We start from the raw sequence: 21,631 nt of genomic DNA, 5'->3' as shown, positions 1-21,631 counted from the left end.
AAAAAAAAAAAAGGAAGGAACACGGCGAACCGGTCGCAGCCTCCATTCGTCAGCTGGGTGCTCAACTGCAGCCGGGCGCGGTGACCTCGAACGGAGCTTCACGGAAAACCGAGTCAATTTGCAAGCAATAACGGTGTCACGCCGCATACGCGTCGTTTTCATCGGTGATTTAACGTGCTTTCGTGCAACGCAACCCGCGCGCGTGCGCTCGCTCTACACGCGCACACTTTTCCCGGATTTTACTTTCCCGGCTGTTGTTAACCTTACCGCGACCTCTGGAGTCATTTCGGAAGGTGGTTTCCAAGTTGAGTAGATTCTAGACTAGAGCCTCAATTTTTAGGAATTTTTTGTGTCAAGTATTGCATACATATTCGCTCATATTTTAATACTTTATTTACCGGGAGCCTATTTATAGGCTTTTTAATTCCAGTATTTATCTTTTCGAATTTATTTACTGTTTTGATGGTTGTCTACTTACGATGTTCAGTTTTTGGAAACAGACTTGACTTTCAATGTACCTAGTAATGGTATGAAGGAATTATTGGCAGCCTAAATTGGCATATGCTACTGTAAAAAATTCTTTTTTGAATTAAAGACTGTTTCTAAATTGCCCGGTAGATAAAGTGTTAAGAATATACGTAACTTATTTTTAACACTAGGTTTACGGAGATTTTGTGTCCGATTTCTATTAGTGAAGTAATGTTTGAATAAGTGAAGTCGGTTTACTGAAATTAATTAAGAAGCTTAGACAAACATGAATTTGGATATATGCTTTTCTTTTTATATGGATGAGAGTCAGCATAAGTGGTTGGCGAGAAGTGTAAACGGTTTCTGTAAAACCTTGCGAACCTAGGAATGGATAAAAATGACCGTGTTTCGTAAACCTGGTGTTAACACTTTATCTACCGGGCTATTTAGAAACAGACATTAATTTAAAAAGAATTTTCTACAGTAGCATGTGCCAATCTAGGCTGACAATAATTCCTCTATACTGTTACTGGGTACATTGAAAGTCAAGTTTGTTTCCAAACACTGAACATTGTAAGTAGACAACCATCAACACGGTAAATAAATTCAAAAAGCTAACTACTGGAATTAAAAGGTCTATAAATAGGCTCCTGGTAAATAAAGTGTTCATGAAAATAATCACAATTAGACGTACTATAAGCGCTTTTGTATAGTCTCTTTTGGGAAGAGTATGTTAGTGACACTGTGTCAACTGATCTGCTTATTCGAAATGAAGAAATCTTGTCAAATTTAAATTGAAGACATATGCGTGTACATATTTCACGGACAAAAAATAAATTCTCATTTTCCTTTGACTGTGTTCTTAACATTTTTGGTTGGTTTTAACTAGTTATTACTTAAATGATTATTATTCAAGTTATTAAAGACGAGAAAATTTAATATGGTCTAAACTAATGTCGGGAAAGCTTTGCAACATCGTTGCCAGTTTATTTAAATGTCACTGACACAAGAGGTTCCCTCCGACCTGACGGCACTCTGGAATCGCGGTCATCGGTCGCCTTACAGGTGATCGAAAGTACACCGTAGTCGATTGTGACAGTTCAACGACATTCGCCTCTACGACTGCATGAGATAAAATAAACACACCTAAATTTCGACACTAACCCAATCTTCGGGACTTTCAATTTATTTGATTAATTTAAAAGTATTTGTGTTTGGTTTGAGTAAACGATAGGTTTCAAATCGAGGATATTAGCAAGCTTGTTGAACAACAAAATTCAGACAGAAAAATTAGCATAACGATTAGAGAGCCCTTTAATCCTAATTTTATTTATAGAAATTAGTGATAACTAGACGGCGGATCTTTATGCAATATAAAATCTTCACGAACGTGCCTACAAAAATTGAACCTAAATAGGAATTTATTTTATTCTGCAAATATTATAACATGAACTATACTTTCAATCTTTTTTAACATTCTTGCATATCGTTTGCATTTTATAGGTTCTCGCACATTCAAGTTTCCTATAAATGCATAAAGATCCGCAGTCTAGTGATAACTTTATTACACCGACGAACACTCAACCATTGATGATCTGTTCCTTGAAAATTTATAAAATAAAGAATTATAGTAATCAAGTGAAAAATTAAAAACGAAGTAAAGGGTTAATAATCTTTCCTACACAGTCGCATACACTTTGATGAATTTAGAATTCAACTATATCGAAATATTCCCCGAACTCATGCGAACAGTTCGAATCGCTGAGTCAGTCGCATATTTGCATCGATATATCGAGGCGACGAAATGTTCACCGATATCTGTATCATATTTTCCGAGAACACACGATAGATATTCTAAATAATAATACAAATTAACCTCGCGACTAATCCTGTAGACTAAAACTACTTAAATCAGCTGTCCCTTTGTTCGACGATATAAATTGTCTGAAACATGTGTACATATATCGAAAACGGTATTGTAGACGCGAAAGAGTTAAAACAAAAGAGGTTGCCTCATTGCTTGATACCATAACACCACAATTCACATAAGCACGCGAAGATGACGGGAAACTGAATATTTTTTCAATTTCTTTTCTTCGTATTTATAGAAAGTTCTATAAAAATTCACTGAAAATGTCACTAAAGCCGAACACGTAGAATGGTAGGTATCATTCGACCTCATCTCGACGAGCCGAATATAAAAATGAAACAATTTTTTATCGCCGAACAACTTCAAGAATTGAATTGCACGAAAATTTGGAATTTGAAATGTGAAAAAAGAATTTCATATCAGCGATGAAACAAATGTAATAAGACTTGATAACGGTCAAACGACGAGTCCTTCGAAACCTCTCAATCAAAATCTTCGTCATCCACAATTTGTTGCACCGTTCACGTTTTTTCGACATCGATTTTAGATTGTCTTTTTGTACCATTTGTGCTGATTCTATCACGAATAGTTCACGACGTGACATACGTTCTGAACATTCTGGATTAGGTTAAAAAATCTACAGCGAGTGAATTCAGTGACCGAACTTCATATCCGGTGAAAATCTTTCAGAATTACGTTACACAAGGTTTACACATTTTGACATTACGATTATTCACTCGATTACCCGCGCAACATATAAATTCCTCTGTACATGTACAATTTAACTTTGCATGTATTAATATTAAGACGTGCATAAAATTGGTTTTCAACCAGTTACTTGTCGAAATAAACGCGCACAATTTTAGTGAATTTTTGATTTCAGTGTACGAAATTGCATTGGATAAATGTCAGAAATAAATCGTATTTCGATGCCGATCGTAACAAGTCAAATTTTCTCGGAGTTCTATCACGATCGTAAAAAGAGAGAATTCGAGCGACGACGAAGGGTAAAGAAAAGAGAGGTGAGTTTTTGAAAGAAGCACCGTAAACCGGTCGGTGCGTTCGTTCATCAGCTGAGAGACCAGCTGAACCCAGCGGCCGCTGTAACCTCAACCTTTCTAATAGGCCGTGTTTCACGGTAAACGATTAATCCTCGTTACCCATAACCCCTATCGACAGAGATAACGCTGAAATACCTTGGCGTATAGGTTTCATCCACGGGCGAACGACGAAACGCGCGAAAACACTGGCTTTTCGGAGATAAAACTTTTTGAAAGCCCACTCACAATGGAATCTTCCAGTAGACTGGCCGAGCCGGCAAGCCGTTCCCTCTTGCGTGCACACCCACCGTTTCGTCCACTCTCTCGACTTTTACACGACCGAATTATTCTCCTGTAAACCGTTTCGGTTTTCGAAACAACAGAATACTCCACGACGAGTTTCAACCGTCGTTTCGTTGAATTACAAAACACTTATTTGCAGCAGAAACGTTGCGGTGCACATACCGCTGACAGTTCCCGAGCTGTCACTTTTCGACTACCGCGTACGTGCCGCCATCTTGTGCCGGTACGGCGCAACCCCGCTTGATTTGAAAGAACCGCGCTCGAACCACCTAGCAACAAGATCAATAGACTAAGTTACTGCAAGTTGAGCAGTAGCCGATGTATTCTATAGCGTCCCTGTTAATTATTTAATAAAGCGTAAGTCTACGAACGAGAAACTTTTTTTCCCCTGTTTCGAGCGTTTCTCTCCAAGCACCACTATGCTGGACAGGACATTGCGTCGGTTACTCGGATTTAACGGAATGGAATATTCATAAATGTAGAGTCAACTCGTAAGTAATTAGTCGAATAAACTATTTTCTATATTTTGGCGCCAATTTCTCGCTACTTGCGCATGGAGGAAACAATCGTAGCGACTTGTGGGTCCCTTTGGGTAACTCGGTGCTAGACGATTCAAAGGACTAAAAGAACCTGAAAGCTGCATGTATTTTGTGGATAAAAAATATTCGACGTATTGTAGGAAGAAAGAAAGATCAATAAATTCTTGCTAGAACGTATAAATCAATACGATTCGCAATTCCTGCCAGATACAGTCTTTCTTTTTCTTTATAGAAAATTTGCTACAGATTTAAATTAATTTAAAGCCCATGCCATAATTTAATATGGCAATTTTGTTTTTGGAAATGCAGTTACATGGTAATCTATAAGTTTTCAAACTTCTCTGATCCGACCATCGTGGCAATCTTCAAAAAATGATAAATAATTGTGGAGTTGATATTTTCTAAAACCATAGTACCGCAATAATTTCGAAGCAATCGATTTTCGTTTAAATTTTTATTATAACAACCTCGTTCCTCTAGTACAAAAACCCGAACGTCTTGGCGCTCATTTACAAGATATAACAACGTATTTTACAAGTATTTGTTTTTCTACAATCTCCATACGTTCATTAAAACTTTCTTTTCCGTTACTTTCGCATTTACTCTTCGGGCTCTCAGTCTAGCTTTACTTAGCGGTCCACGCCACAATCCTGTCTCATTCTTAATCCGGTACTATAAACAGGTTGTTAACAACACTCACTTTCATACACCATTCGTAATCGATCTTTTTTTTTCCCTTACATAATTAGCACATAATTACCATCGCAGGCGATTCTCTTTTCTGTTGTGCCCAAAATAGATCACTTTTGCCGCGTACATGTAATAGAAGTTTCGTGAGTGTCTACCTTAAAAGGTGCTAAGGATCCACTAAACACTACCGAACTTGATGAGTTAACAAAAGATTGAGTGTCGATGCGAGCAACACTTTCGTTTCCTAATGTGCGTATATACATCCTATGCGAGTGTAAAATAAAACCGAGCTTGTGTAACAATAATAAAAGGCAAGTCTACCAATTACAAAGAATCATCTGAGTATTTTAAACAACGTGAAAAATATAATTCTTGCATTCAGACGAAAGAATGAATTCTAAAAACTCTGTACGAACACCATTCTGAGTGAATTACACGCTAATCCCTCTAGAAATAACGTATTCCATGGATGGACAAGGTGCCTCTCAAGCCGGACTAATCACTCGAAAACAAAGAGTATCGACCCTAGCTCTTTGGATAATCGCACGGTGAATAACAACGAAATTTTGGAAATCGTAACAACACTCTTCTCATAACAATTTGTACGTAACAAGTTTAAAAACATAAACAAAAATATACGCAAATGCTGTACTGTATCGTAGAGGCTTAACTAGAGATGTGGTGCGAATTATTAACGCCACTAACAAAAACTTATTATAGGCCAGAGTACTTTGTATTTTTAATTTGTACTAGTCTATTCTTTCGCGAAGTCTTTGTGCGATCGCGGCAACCAGTGCAGCACCCTTTCCGCTTCCATCCTCGGCGTGAATTATTTTGAACTGCGCAATCGTTTAATTAATTAATTGTGTAAGACAATAACATAGTTCATGGAAAATAAAATAAACATTTTACCTTATGATCAGGAGCTAATAATGGAATGTACTGTTTAATCCAACTTTCCAGTCTAGGGTGGTGTTTGTAAAGGGATCCATCTACGGCAATTGTTACGCGTTCCTTGTCGATTCGTTTCAGTAGGACTGCAAGACCTTGAAAATTATTTTAATTAGGATTTATTACGTAGTCTCCCGTAATGCAATTTTTTAAGACATCTATGGGCTTACATGTAGATACAAGAAGCGCGGCACGATTGGACACTATCTCGCAAACATACTGAACAATTTTTGCGTCATCTTCGTCGGGTACGATACCAAATTTCCTAAGAACTTCCTTCGTGTTGCTGGTACCACCGTCCACGGAATCTCTGTGTTTCGGAATCGTCAGAAATTAGAAATATACATATAAAGTACGTATAGTATAGATTTTCTTCTTTCGAATCACTTACTGCTCAATATCCGAGACCAAATCGCTAGTGAGATTGCCAGGAATTAGAAGAGATCCAGGCGTGTGATCTCCTACGAATAAAAATCCTTCCTTGGTTAACCTCGCGAGTACTACTCGCACGAGCTCGCCTAAGTATTTCCCACTAATATACTTTTCGAACCTAGGAGTTTGAAAGAAGATCGCATAATAAATTTGTGGAAAGGAAATTTTAATGTATACGTTTCTCAATGAATATTACGTTTCTTCTTACTTACGTGAATGAATTTACAATAAGAGAGTTCGCATCGTTCTCACGATCGTAATCTGTCTTGATGAAGTCCAGGACGCCGTTATCTCCAAATGCACCCCACTCGATATCGATGATAACCTTTAATATCGATCATTAGTTAAGTACTCGATGAGTAACATTCATTTTGTAGCGAAGTATAACGTTAAGAAAATAATTACCTCGCGTTCTCCGTGTCTTTCGGTCTCCCAATGTTCCACTCGATCGGCACGTTCAAGGTAACAGGCGTTGCTTCCTGTGCCCAATATAAGTCCGATTGCTGTATCAGGGTCCACGGTGGATGCTTGAACCAACGTTCCCGTGGTGTCGTTCAAAATCGCCGTGACCTTCACTTTGGTATCATTGCGACGAGCCAGAGCTTCGCGAAGCAATCTCACGGCATCCTTGTTTATCACATCGGGACAATTGAAGGTTTTCGTCCAAGTTACCAGCATTCCAATGTCCAGGGAATGTTGGATCATGGGGAACGAAAAGGTGAAACCTGAAAGACGCGTAAAGGTACGTAAGATGTTTGAAATAATAGCGATAAATTAGAGAAAAGGTTACAAAAGAGAGTACTCATCGAATATGCTTTTAACATTATTTACCATGTTTAAAGAATTATCGATCCAACATCGTGTAATCTGTGTTTGATTTGCAACGAGTGTCAGCCACTTGAATTTGTAAACTCAATGAGAAACACGGTACTCGAGAGCTGATAGCATAAAGTGCTCGAAAGACATTGTGTTGGTAATCACATGTCTTGAGAAATTTCAATTCGAATAATTTGCAGAGATTATTTAGCATCTCAAAATATTAGGTTGTCCCGAAAGTTTCTTTCGCGAGTTGCACTCAATTATTTTATGTAGTCGTACTTATATAAATAGGCAATCTAATTTCATAGATATTCATGTTGTAACAGTAATGGAGCAAAATAAATTGTTCACAATTCAGTACTGTAACATAAAACATAAAATATTGTGCATGTATTACTTATTAATAAAGCGAAAGAAACTTTTGGGACAACCTAATACGTAGAGACAAGTCTTAGGTTTGATTTCCTCCGAGCCTTAACGTTGAATAAAAACAGGACACTTTATTACGTCTTCCATTTTTGAGGATATGGACATATATTTTAGATATAATTGGAATGGATCCACATGGTGAATAAGGTGTTATTTTTTATTTTGTATCTCTTGGATCTTGCAGTAGGTATTAATATGTACTTAAATCTAACTTGACTTCAAAAAAGGGATCGTTCTAATACGACGTTAGAACGATTAATGAGCTTGCTATTAATTTACTGTTACTTTAGTCGATTCAAATGTTAATTTCAATTCCTTCCGACACAGTAGGAATACAAGCTCTAATTAGCTCTATCCAACAGGCCTCGCGGAGTACTAGGTCATCGATGATACAAATTTACCTTTTACATTGTCTCTTGCTTTGAATACCGCGACGTGACACATTTATCAACATAGTGATAGATTATCTTATGGCGAAGACGGCAAGCAGATCTTATACATCTGCACATATGCATGCGTAGTTGTGTACAGTCACAAATCATCGTCTGTCACCACTGAATCCTAGAGACTCGACAAAAGCAAGTTTCATGTTTAATTTGAGATTTCGTAGCCCAAGGTTGGGAGACATGACACTTCCTGCAAGATGCAAGAGACAAACATGTTTGCGCTTTCATGCGAAAAATTCGGCAATCTTGAACAGTTCTGGGAAAATGTATCTTTGGGAAAATTTGTTACATAGATATTTCCATATCGTCAGAATCGAGATAGGTAATCAGGTGTCTTGTTCCTGGTTAAGCAGCTATAAATATCGATTTCAATTTACCAAGGGGAAGCTCTACGTCCTGAAGACCCAGCGCGATGACGAAATCACTGACACATTCGGCCAAATAATCGAACAGACGAAACCCCGAACCAACCCTCAAATCGGAGCTGATGTGAAACATCTTCATCTCTTCTCTTATAGGTTTTCCATGCGCCAGTTCCAGAAGAAGCACCCGAAAATTCGTGCCACCGAGATCCAGCGCCAAATACAAACCCTCCTCTGTAAACGTATTTCATCGTTTCTTTGGTTAGCAGTAAGTCGAAATAAATTTTAAGTGACAATGACTTTCGAGAACTCGTGTGTGAGAGTTTGAATGATAACGTATCATCGACGTATGATGGAAAAAATGGTCATATACTTACTAAAAAAAAAAAGAAAATGATAAATGCAGAAGTAAAACAGAAAGGTTACAGAAGTAAAATACAAAAAGAAGGGAGTAAAGATACAATTCATACAATATAAAGTAAAATAAAGAAGAGAAAAGAACAATTTAGATCATTGATGAAGTGGAAATCGTTTTCTAACAATAACAGCAGGCATTAGGATTTATCTATTCTCTAAACAAGCATTATGATGGACGATCCACAATGGCTTATGTCGATAATCGACCTAAGACCAACTTTTATTGTGGCTCGTAAAAATGTTTATCAATTCGTCGAGCGTAACGAGCGACCCAACTGCATCGGGCCACGATAGATAAGGACTGTTCTAACAACCTGAACCGTCGAGAAGTTCCGGAATGTAAGTGTTTTCCATTTGCAACGACGACGACTGCTGATGAATCCCCTTGTTCATCTCTGACACGAAGACGTCCTGGATCTTCCTCACGGTCGCGGCCGAAAATTGCAGCCGCGCCACTTTCTGCTCGATCTGCAAACAAAAGTCTTTTGAATTGCATTCGTTTGACGGAGCCACGTGACCATTATCGCGACAGAAAATTTTCCGTGATCCATATAAACGCTTCTAACGCCGTGACGAACATCTCTGGAAGATGTCGAGGCCTCTTTGTCGTTGTTTACCCTGTTCCCTGTTACGTGATCTCTAATGGGATTCGAATAGGCGGACCAGAAGCTGAGCGCTTGATCGGACGACGAATCGCGTCGCAAACAACTCCAGTTGTCAGTGGTGCGTTATACCTAAGACAAAACAGAACTTTGGGGCCCTCCATCTAACATATTCCCTGGCAGACTCGTGAAAATTTCTACGAGGCTTAAATTTAGTTGCTATACAATATGCAACTCAATCTGACATATGCAACCTACTTTTACAACCTTGTCAAATTCGTGGATTCTATCCAGATTTATTTTCTTTTAGTCTCTTGGAGAAAAACTCTGTACCTCGTTTTATACATTATTTTAATGATATATTATTTTAATGATAATGTGATATATGCCAGGAATTGAACAAAATAATTTATTTCTTCGTATATTTCTCGTACATATGAGCGTGAATAATAGCGATGGGTTCTCGAAACGTTGATTTTTGGGGAACGATGCTTTAGACAGACATCCTATTTGCCCCTAGGATAATGCACCACTGTCCAATTTGAAGATTACATGCGCGGTGACCAAGGCTCCACGGATAAGAGGAATTTTCTCGCGCAATCGTAGAATTAACGCTCTCTGAATTCCCGTTTACATAACAAACGTTACGTTACCGCAGTAACCAATTAACACAGAACTATATACTGCCACCACGTGCAGTTTCCATTATTTTTCCATAATAGAATTCCGAGCAATGCTTCAAATTGAAAATGAAGCATTACAAAATAGAAAACTTATAAAGAGGAATGAAAGGTGTTTGTTTGCGTATTATGGATCAGTGTTCACTGAAAATTTCTACATCGTTTGAGTCGAGTTTATTAGATCCAGAAAGAAAAAATGTAGTAGGGTGTAAAAGTGCTGCAATCCCCACGAAGTAGGATAATACGAGTAATGCAAAATACTGTTTCACTGGAAACAATGTATAATAAACTTGTCTAGCTATCTATACATTTTCGCAATGAAATTAAAGGAGCACTTTAAATTAACTGAAGTTGTGGAATTTATCAAATTCACGTCCAATTATTTCCAGTTTTTTAACTTTGAGGCTTAACATACACGTTTTTAACATACACGTGATTAATCAAAATTTGTCTCTGTTATATATTTGTATCTAATTGTATCTAATTGCATTCTTTTAATTGGTCTACGATTTTTTCATAGGAACAAAAAAATATGTTCTACGGGTAATTATCAAAGTATTTAACCAATAATGCCCATATTATCGAGAATTTCCTTATTCATCATCGACGATAGTTTTCTCACGAGTTCGTCGTACGTGCGCATGATCGAAAACAAAGTGCTCGCGACCAGATAATATGTACTAATGTTTCATTTCCTCGAAGGCAAACCGGTTGCATTCGCGCAACCGTCGCCGCCACGACGAGCCGTAAAAATTCAGGAAACCGATATGAAAAAGCAAGGAAAACTTGAAATATCGAAATGCACGGGTATCGAGTGATGCTCGAACTCCATGAAACAATGAAGATCTATTTCCATGGTTCACGGATCGAAGCTCAATTTTGTACACGGCTCGAAACAACACGGCAAAATTGAATGCTACCTGGCAAAACAAGTTACATATGATACATGTATTGACATTTCCTGCATTCGTACTGCTATTCAAGACCACGAACTAGACGCATTTAGAATTTTAAATTGATCTTCCTTTTGCGGTATGGATCTACATCCTTTCAAATTCAATGTAATATAAAGTATTACGAGTTTCCTGACGGTTAACATCATCAAAAATCACTACTTCCTCTTCAAACGCTGCCCTTTCGCTGATTTTGTATAACTTTCATTTCTCCCAGCTCATGCTAAAGCTATGCTTATATAGATTAACAATGCGATTGATCTTTTTGATCGAGGATTCTGTTTTTCTACGTAATGATTGCGTAAACAGCCTATATCTTTACAACTACGGTAATGCCTCGGATATTGATAAAATTTGTTGCTTGGATTCGCGATTCTGAGTCATCCCCACCAGTGTTTATATTTCATAAGCACGAGCAAGTAAATAATGTAGCCTATGTGAACATCTGCGGGTATGGGTCGACTTCAGGTCGGAGGTTACGACACGGATGCTTGTGGAACGTGCTGTTATTTCAGAAATATTCACAAATGAAACCCAACTTTAGATCTCGAGTGGTCTCTTTGAGTTCGACCAGTTTCTAAATGTTACGTGAAACAGTACTGTGTTATGTATTCTCAAATGGGAAGAAATTTACGTTACTTGAGAGAGCACTACACATTTTTCGAAAAAAAAAAAAACGATTTTTTCTATTTTTCTTTATTAAAATTTAACCTTTTCCGGATCTGTTGATGTTAATTTTATAATTTTTCGATAGTTACAAATGGCAACAAATAAATTTCTACATGATTTTTAACATCAGTCAAAAGTAGTCCGATTTACGCGATTTCAGATATCATGCTAATCGGGAGAACACCAAGAATCCAACGGCTTTACGTTCACGTTGATACGATGAAGAATAAAAAATTCGATTTTATAAAAAATTGATGAGCCGATCGCCCGTTCAATTCCAGACCTTTGAGCGAACCCAGGTAGGCACTCGGCGGAGAACAAAAGATTGACGGGCAGTCAATCGTAAAGTGATGTACTGCTGTACGTAAAATGTTTAGATTTTTCATCAGATTGTCGCGGAAATAGTATCGATGGATTCCTTATGTTTTTTCGATAAAAATGATATCAAGCACCACATAATCGCGCTAATATCTTGCACCAAATATGAAAGGTTGCCCAACTTCCACAGACAATGCAACTCATTCAAACGGTCGAAGGGACTCGTCGAAGCGATTTGTTCTACGTCGTACTTGTTCTACGACAGATCAGTATTGTGTATGGGCCGTTTAAGTGTTAACACAGCAACTACAGGAAGTGACGTGAACTAATTCATCGATAAAGTTAATTCTCTATTACAATGGTCTTTAAAAATTGTGGTGACAATTTCATTTTGCTTTCATATTTAACGCGGTAAATAGAGTTATTCAATGAATAAAAAACAAAGCATTTTACAAGATCCACTGGTTTCAAAGCAATATGTCGCAGAGCAGACATAGAGGAACCAACCTTTCCATCCAATCGTTAACGCGATAGAGCGATAACAATGACAGAGAAATTATCGCTGCATCCTGGCAACGTTTATCGCGACTGCTCCGTTATCGAGGAATCGGAAAAAGGGAATTGCCAACGACGCAAAAGGGAATAGGAGGAAGTTGTTGGCCGTGACATTGCGCGATCTGCTCTAATCGAATATGGAAAGAGTGCGTAGGTAGCCTGTTACAGCTTCCCTCTGATGTAACGTTCTGCATAATAGCTGTTCACCAAGACGAGCCTTCGCGGAATACTTGAGAGCGAACGACTTCCTATCCTTCCAACTATTCGCGACAAAGTACACACAAATACTACCGATAATCGCTCGTACGTTGGGCGAATTCTATTCCCACACGAAACGTGTCATCGACGATAAACTTGTCCCGAGCATCTACAACTTTTAAAGTTACCCTGGCGATAACCTTGCGTCTTAGAGGGCGCGATAAGCAAACGATTTATGAGCATTTCGCGATCAAACGCACGATGAACTCGTGAAATCTAGCTCGGTGTGCTTTAAATTCGGTCTGGTCTCGTTATTTACGAAAAAGAAACTATAATTGCGTCGTATTAATCGGTCCTCATCTCTCTCTAGATGCTCCTGAATTATCTAGCTACCCTAATCGTTTGTTTCCCCACCTCTTCCTAACTAATCGCGATGACCGTGGAGAACGCCCCGAGTTTCGTCGAATCGCGACGTAATCGCGACGATAAATTAAACATTTTTCTTGCGCTGGCGACCAACGTTACGTAATTAATTTCACATGATCGAGAGAGACACGTGCTCCCGACGTTAGTTAATTGCTCGCAGCGGGGAGCTGGGACGGAGATTGGCACGAGCGAAAGAGAAAGTATCTATAACCATCGATCGGTGTCAGTAAACTCTTAACGAGAATGTCGCAAGGTTAAGGACTCTCTCGTTCGCCGTTTCTTCAATCAGTAATGATTCAACGTTCCCGTCGCTTGCCCGCGCCAGAGATCGATCGATTATGTAACCGAACGCGACAAAACGCTATGACTGAAAAATGTGCTGGCGACCGTTAGATGTTGGATACATTTTATGCGCTGCGAGGAATCGCTGTTTACCTTTTCGCAATCAGTATGAAACGCCACGACAAGTGGAAACGCTGACAGTTTTGAAACACTGCACGCCAGCAGAGTGGATGAACCGTAATAGGAAATGATTTTTCAATCAGATGACCGAATATGTTTAGATCGCCCTTTGAAAGAATGAACATTCTTCTTTTTCGTGGAGTATTTTTAGGAAAGCTTTAAATAAAGTTATCTTTCCTTTATTGATTTGTATAGAACTGAAGAATGCGAGAGATACTTAAATATATTCTTGTAATTATCTCTAAATATTGTCGAAGGGAGGCACTGTTTCCTAGGAAACATCTTTCCGTACCGACTATTGAAAGAAGGTAGCATTAGGAAGTGGTTATTTCCAGCATGAAGACACGAGATACTCGATACCGCAGCACTCGCTCACAATGCAGCCTATTTTGAATATCTGTTGGATATTTTTAACGTTTTCTATGTACCAGGGCAAGGTGAGACGGCAGATAACATCGACACCCGTAGTCGAGTCTATACTTCACCTATTCTCCCGTATCTCCTCCCTTGAAATTTTACTTCGCCCTGAAAGTGAAAGTAGCAAAGTCTCTTGGTAGCTAAAGAGTTCGTTGACTCGCATTTATCGAAGCACATTTCTCGCGAAGAATGTTCACGAACTTAAAAATACAGAAAATTTCGGAACATCGCGAGTAGATAATCACGAGAATTCTCGAGCATGCTCACCTTTTGCCGCCGCACGTCGTCCGAAAGCACAAGCGGCGATACCTGTATCGCCTCGTGAAGAGCATGTTCTGTGGGAACGACCATGTCTACAGGGCGCTCGTTTGTCTGAAAAAAGACATAATGAACGATCAGACGAAGGAAACTCGATACCGGATTCTCTCGTTAAGCTTCGTTACCGATCTCAAACAGTGCTAACAGAATGCAGAAATCAAGAGAAGTTACTTTATCTTCTTTTCGAAACGTATCAAACTATGGGATTAGTGTGATTCTTTATTGCAACGTTTCGATTATAAAACGCTCGATGATAAGATTTTAACACGGGATCAAAGAAACTTAACCATTCCTACTACAGTTTATGTTTCTATTGACGGGATTCTATTGGCAATTGCGCAATTCAGAACTTGTTAAAAACTTTGATATTCCTCGTTACATCGTAGCAAGAGTATTATCGATTAATTGGTGAGATTTTCCCGATGAGTCTAACATCGAACACGATTTTATTCGGATTATGTGTGATCAAAAGAGTTCGCATGGAAACAAACGTTGCGCGACTTAATTAAAAAGGCACATCAATTGTTTATCGTTACAAAAGTTACAATTGAAAAAATTGATAAAGAAAACACCATTATCATATCTGGTCGTACTTTTCCGTACAAACTGATAACCTAGACACTGATAAAATTGCCGAGTAGCTTTCTCATTTGAAAGCAGGGAAATCTTTTAAATAAAATGGCAAGTAATTTGTGACAACATTGTTACGTAATGCGTTCTTATGCTTTATCGAATACATATTACTTTCAACTCGAAACCTTTGATTTCGTTTACATTTCATTAACACAGATTGAGTTACGTGACGATTGTTACGTTGGAAATTGCATCAGGCGCTAATGAATTTGGGATGAAAACTTTAGTTGAAAATTTGGCGGAAATGATTCGATGCTTGTCGTTAAATGAAACTTATTCACTGGCCCCTTCGAGCGGTTCGTTAGAATTCTACCAATTGCAAGAAAGAATTGGCTACCACAACTTTTGGTAAAGATAACTAGCGGATACAATTTTCGTTTTTTAAGGGAGCATTCTGGGTTGCGGCCTCTCAAACATAAATTTTTTGTTTATTTTCCTATATTCCTTCACATTCACTTGTTTCCTTCAAAACCTTCTTTTTTATTTTGTCTGCCTAGCGTGCAACACTGGATATAAAATGCTTTAGATTTTGTCCATATTGAGATTTTTGTATGGTGTGACATGATGAAGTTAGTTCTGCTCATCTTAAAGAAGAAAAAACAAAACATTCCTTACTGTGCACACATGTGGCTATTGAAAAAAAAAGCTTTTAGCAATACTGAATTCTTAAGAATGTTGCAATTTCAACCTTTTCAGACCAGAATGTCCCCTTAAACGAAGAATTACTTTGATATAGGTGGTAACAAGGTATAGTAAATAGATAAGGTGACCAGCTGTTGGAATAATTTCAACGAATGTGATCGACTATACAAGATGAATCACGAGAAAGACCTACTACTAGGACAGAAGGTAGGAAAAAATGTCAAAGTCCAAGGTCACTTCAAGGTCGCGGTAAAAAAGAAATACACGGGACCATTTAAGAGAAAACATTGATAACCTTTAAATAATCTTGTAGATAACGCCACACGTGTTAGTATCACTATAATTGCTGCCTTGAAAATGTACAAATTTCATTTTCGACATTTTCTCCCAATTTCAATCTCAACCGGAGACACTCGCGTGTTCTTCCTGACTCTAGACTCTACCTGTACAAAAACGTCCTACCCAAATACAGAAAATGAAGGAGCTATGCACAGTGCCAGATTTACGTTTGAAGAAGCCCAGAATAAATCAAATAGTAGAGGCCCTTTTTTTTTAAATTTACTATTAAAATTATTTATTTAAATTCAATAAAATAGTTTTTTTCTACATTTTATGTTTGCAAACTCCATTATTAAATCGTTAAAATCTAGAGATCTTAATAAATCACTTTTAATAAATAAAGAGGCCAGAGAGGATAATCTTTCGTTTAACATTGTAGATCGATGTAAATCCTGTATTGTTATCGACAGAACATATATTCAAATTCTTCGAGAATCGACGAACCAAAATATTTTACATGACCAAAAAATGTTTTCACTGAGAAATTTTTATAGGATTCCATCGAGGAAAATATGAAGCCCGTTTAACACTTTATTTACCGGGAGCCTATTTTTAGACTTTTTAATTGCAGTATTTAGCTATTCGGATTTATTTACTGTGTTGATGGTTGTCTACTTACAATGTTCTGTGTTTGGAAACAGACTTGGCTTTCAATGTACCCGGTAACAGTATGGAGGAATTATTATCAGCCTAGATTGGCATATGATACTGTAGAGAATTCTTTTTTGAATTAAAGTCTGTTTCTAAATAGCCCGGTAGGTAAAGTGTTAAGACGAGGACTAGGCTTATAGCTCCCTTATCTCTATGGTAAATCCGGCACTGGCTATGGATAATGGCGACAAAGCGCGCGAAAAATGGCAATTCCTTCTTCGGATGCACGCGCAGCACGTGCTCACCTTGTTGTCGTGGAACGTAATCAGCCGATTGGACTCGTTCGAATGAAAGAAGCTGACGTACGTTACGGGCTAAACGCGAATGAATCCGTCGCGACGTATGATAAGACGTTAAAGACCAGCAGCCGTGTTCTTCCGCGAACACAAGTAAACGTACTGAGGACCAGTTAAAGAGATCGTCCCCGTTTACTATTTCCCGGTTATTTATTTTCCCTCCTACCACTCTTTCTCCGGGCATTCGGCAATAGCGCGATAACGCGCGCCCAAGTATCAAATGAAAAGTTGAAAGTCCACGGTATTTTATAACGGTAAGATAACGGCCACGCACAATCGCGAACAGTCGTGAATTATAGCCTCGCGTCTTCTTCGAGAAAACTCCCGGGCGCATTCGACGAGTCGACTCGACTGCATAAGTGTCGCGCGAGTCCACTTCGCGACAAGACGATACGGAGTCGAGTGTTTCTCAGAATGATTGTTGCGTGCGCAGACGAGCAGCCACGTGCAGGAGTTCTACTCGAGCAACAAGAAACGAGATATTCAGATGTTTACGCTGGTTTTTCAGATGTATTGTTTGTTTACATGATAGTTTACGTTCGCGTAGCATACGTGTACGCAGTGTGACGTGTGACGCAGATAGAGAAATTAGTCACGCGTCGCAGCAATATATTTTAAGATAATACGTTTATATACAGGGTGTCCCAAAAATGTTGTAACACCTTGGAAGGGGTGGTTCGGGAGGTGATTTGAAACAACTTTTTCCTTAGTGAAAATGTTGTCCGAGGCTTCGTTGAGGAGATATTAACGGAAAACCTCGACCAATCAGAGCGCGCGGATACTGTTGCAACGCCCGCGATAGGCATGGCTACCGCGCTAGGCGGCCGCGCTAATACGCTACCGCGAGCGCTTCACCAGCATACTCGCGCTCTGATTGGTCAGTGTTTTCCGTTAATATCTCGTCAAACGAAGCCTCGGATTTTCGCTAAGGAAAAAGTTGTTTCAAATCACCTCCCGAACCACCCGTTTCAAGGTGTTACAACATTTTTGGAACACCCTGTATATTTTACTTGCCTATCGGCAACGTCAGGTCTTTGTCGCAGCAGTCCCGTACGGGCTCTGTCTCGTATGTGAATTTCTCAGTGAAATCTGGATAGAAATGTTAGCATTCGAGCGGATTTAAGAATTTAAATTATGAAAACAGTTTTCTGCTGCAATAGGGCTATCGTATTTAATGAGTAGAAACTTTTAGAGGTTTAGCAGAATGGCAGTACAATACATTTTATTATAATAGTATACTATGTGAACTATGCCCAAAATATTAGAATTTGCTCTTTCGTTCTTTCGTTCTCGCTTTACAATATATATGTCTATACAAAATTATCGGTACAATTGTGCGATGGTTAATAATCAATCACCCGTGAACATCAATTAGGGTTTACCCGTGAACATCAATTAGGGTTTACCCGGAAATGAAATATCATTTTTGATATTCCGAGTGGTCACAATTATCCAAATGTACATATAATAATATCGTATTGCAGGATGACACTCACCACTAAGATTTTCTATACGCTTTAACGTTGCGATATTCTGCTGCGATATTGGCGATGATGCTTGTCGAATAATGCTTTGGTCGGAGGAAAAGCACACACACGTGAAAGAATTATAATTTACGCAATAAACGGCTAAATTAATATTTACAGAAAGGAAAGATTTAATATGTTAATTTATATTGGATGGAAAATTTAATATGTTGACATCAAGGAGGGAATGTGTATCTTTGTTCAAAAATGAATTTAACAAACTACCGTCAAAGGCAAGGTTTGTGTTCGATTAGAACGAATTCGGGATGGTAAAGCATTTCGAACACATTCCTGCCGACGGAATCAAGAAAAAACAAAAATGAAAATGTCGGCACGTAACAGCAGCTACGGTGCGAGTTTCGCGATTCTGAGGTACCCGACCTAGAGGAGGGCTAGCAGGTCCCCTCAGATAGAAGAGTTAAGAGATACTGCAAACAGTATTAGAACAATGCAGGAGTCATGTAAGACGAAGTAATGATAAAAAATTTAATAAATACTTTAATAAATAACGGAACGGATAGTTTACGTGGAAACGACTCCGATGGTCTTTGGAGTCTTCTTCGTCTATTGATCGCATATTTCTGGGAGATTTTTGGACTCTCGTAGGGAGTGTCGTGATGACCACAATCCATAAATGCACAAATTTGTCTACGATAAATGCACAGAAGCCAGCCCTACCACTTGGGGGTATACTCTTGAGGGGACCAGGAGTTCGATCACGAGTAGTGTAAACATGATCTGGCATCGGATTACTCGGTGAACCAATTTAATACAACGGTGAAACTTTTTTATTATTAACTGTTTTGTTGTAAAACTTTTACCATCATATTGCTGACATTTTTCTGATTAAAATGAGACCAAACACGACGTAATTTGCAACATATTTACTTGTAACAATTTATTATGTATCATATATCGTAGAACACTAACTAACAAAATATGCATGGTACACATCATCGAAATTTATATCGTGTTTGGTCTCAGTTTCTTGAACACGCCCTATTGCTTCGTAGTAATATATTTTTCCAAAATAATATTCAAATGAAACTAGAAATCATTTACTCGCCATCACTTAAAAAGAACTTTTCATTCTGAATAAAACATTTTTCGTTTATCTTACCGATACTGTTATCCAAAATGCAAACAATAAAGGGGTGCTGTATCGTTTTGTCGTTAATCACCGATAACTGCGCGACGATGATGCGAATGCCCAACACGAATTGAAACTATCTCCAATGAACGGAACGACTTAAGAACAAACAGTTGAATCAGTGAATTTTCTCGAACATCGTGATTTTGATTTAATTATTGATTATTAATATGGATGAAAGGCCCTTATTACGATAAGAAGTAAAGTAAAATAAAAAGAGGTGCGAAAAAGGAAGCATTTGCAATAGAAGGTAAAGTGGAGTTGAAATGTGCAATTAGAAGAAAATTAAAATACATAGATATAATACAATAGATATAGATACAATACGACTATGTAAATTAACCGACTTGTACCATACTAGTTAACTAATGACCGAGAAAGAGCTCAAGTGGGAAGATGCAAGGGCAACCCACGTTATTAAAACAGTTTGAAGGAACAAAAACTCGCATATATTAATTTTCCTACTTTCTCTTCAATCAGTACTAAAACAACTCGAAATCTACAAAATCTTGATAGAATAAAGCCTCTTTTTAATTATTATCGAAGCAATCAAAGGTACTATGTTTACTCGAGGCAAAAAGAACGCATTTTAAAAAATGAATAGAATTTACACCAATACTCTTACTTTATTTTCTACAGGGTTAGTCTAATTATTTTAGACAGACTGAGCAAGCCAGTTGACGAGTACATCGCAAACTCGTTCAACAATATCGATCACGAGGAGCAGAAAAACGATACTTCAAATTTCGACTAAAATTTCCAATGAACACTTGCCCGACGCAATTAGAGAGACGCGCACTTGTCGTCTTACGGGTCATCATCTGTCACAACGTTATCTTATAGTTCAGTGATAAATACACGTGTATAGACTCTTTCCATAATTTAGTGACGCCCCAGTAGCCTTGGCCAAGATGCTTTGCTCGGCTACAGCGCGTCCAAACAATTCGGAGATCATGATTCTGGTCAATGTCAAAGGATGAACCGACGTCGCGAATTAAAGAAGGAAAAGCGAGTACCTTGTACACGTAACGTTTATCTTGCGTAATTGAGACTTTCAAATTATCAGATATCTCGATAAACGCTACTGATATTCGTACAGTTGATTCTTTAATCGTTCGGAGCTGTGTACACGCGTATTTGATCATTGATTCCAACTACAATTAAATTAAATTTATATCGGTGGTTCTCGATCTGAAGAAAAGAGAAAAATTAAGATAAGAAAAATTGAACATATTTCGTGATTATGTGCCCCTTATGCTTTTGTATAAAGCATGCTTTAAAAAATACTAATTAAAATTCTTATTTAGAAAGTACGAAAAAAGTTTTTCTCTTTGAGACCACTCAGAGTATACATCAGATTACGAATGTATTTTTAGGGGTTTTCAGTCATAGAAATTTTTTACATTAAAACCGACTTCAGTTTCGTGTTCCTCGTCCCAAGAAATTTAGAAAACCAATGCTTTCGTCAGAATCAAACATTTTTCAAAATTACCCTATCTAGATCCTACTCTGTTGGCATGAATTATTTTAACTGAAAATTTTTAATTTTTGATTTTGCTTTCTTTGATTGTAATCGTAATCGTAATCACAACTCGAAAACATTTGATAACAATCGTAATCGTAAATATGATTACGATTATGCCCAACACTGGTATGGTACACCGTAAAATTATTCCAAGTCTCTGGAAGCATATGTGTACGTTAACAATTGAAGGTTCTACACTTCGATGAAAAGAAAATTAAAACTTTTTATTCAAGTCCATCGAGTGCTTTCAGAGACTTGGAAAAATGTTGTAATTCAAATAGTTATGTTTTTTTCGCCATGTGCTGTCTGAAAAGCTCATGGAAACGAAAATATTGGAAAAAATACAGAAAAACTTGCAGTCGGATGCAACGATGATCGACGCGGGACGGTTCGGTACTCGAAAAAAATCCATAAATAAGAAGCCTCTTGAGTTCACCGCTCACTAATCACCCTTTTGAATCACGATACACGACTCTTTATTCGACCAACGGTGAATCGAATGTTC

The 21,631-nt window shown here is 38.0% G+C and overlaps 2 protein-coding genes across 5 annotated transcripts in view; both read right to left on the bottom strand.

The window, feature by feature from the left end:
• Window positions 1-3,847, bottom strand: part of LOC128889261 (sestrin-1) — a 209,265-nt gene extending 205,418 nt beyond the window's left edge. The window contains exon 1 of one of the 2 annotated variants that reach the window (XM_054146713.1): window positions 3,535-3,847. The gene's annotated coding sequence lies outside the window, so the exon portion shown is untranslated. The remainder of the gene's footprint in view (window positions 1-3,534) is intronic. The other variant, XM_054146714.1, reaches the window with a different exon arrangement.
• Window positions 3,848-5,379: 1,532 nt separating this feature from the next.
• LOC128889267 (hexokinase-2-like) overlaps window positions 5,380-21,631 on the bottom strand; it is a 22,216-nt gene continuing 5,964 nt past the window's right edge. For 2 of the 3 annotated variants that reach the window (XM_054146728.1, XM_054146727.1), the window contains exons 2-10: window positions 14,314-14,418; window positions 9,081-9,234; window positions 8,365-8,583; window positions 6,699-7,018; window positions 6,506-6,618; window positions 6,253-6,411; window positions 6,032-6,171; window positions 5,823-5,956; window positions 5,380-5,749 (exon numbers count right to left, since the gene is read on the bottom strand). In XM_054146728.1, coding sequence (XP_054002703.1) covers window positions 5,660-5,749; window positions 5,823-5,956; window positions 6,032-6,171; window positions 6,253-6,411; window positions 6,506-6,618; window positions 6,699-7,018; window positions 8,365-8,583; window positions 9,081-9,234; window positions 14,314-14,397 — 1,413 coding nt within the window. In that variant the 5' untranslated portion in view covers window positions 14,398-14,418 and the 3' untranslated portion in view covers window positions 5,380-5,659. Of the gene's footprint in view, window positions 5,750-5,822; window positions 5,957-6,031; window positions 6,172-6,252; window positions 6,412-6,505; window positions 6,619-6,698; window positions 7,019-8,364; window positions 8,584-9,080; window positions 9,235-14,313; window positions 14,419-16,874; window positions 17,259-21,631 lie in introns of those variants that run through there. The other variant, XM_054146726.1, reaches the window with a different exon arrangement.

This window comes from Hylaeus anthracinus, unplaced genomic scaffold, assembly GCF_026225885.1.
Source record: "Hylaeus anthracinus isolate JK02 unplaced genomic scaffold, UHH_iyHylAnth1.0_haploid 11997, whole genome shotgun sequence".
In the NCBI taxonomy this organism is placed as follows: Eukaryota; Metazoa; Arthropoda; class Insecta; order Hymenoptera; family Colletidae; genus Hylaeus; species Hylaeus anthracinus.
The sequence above is the reverse complement of the archived record's forward strand: the minus strand, read 5'-3'. Positions and strand labels throughout refer to the sequence as shown.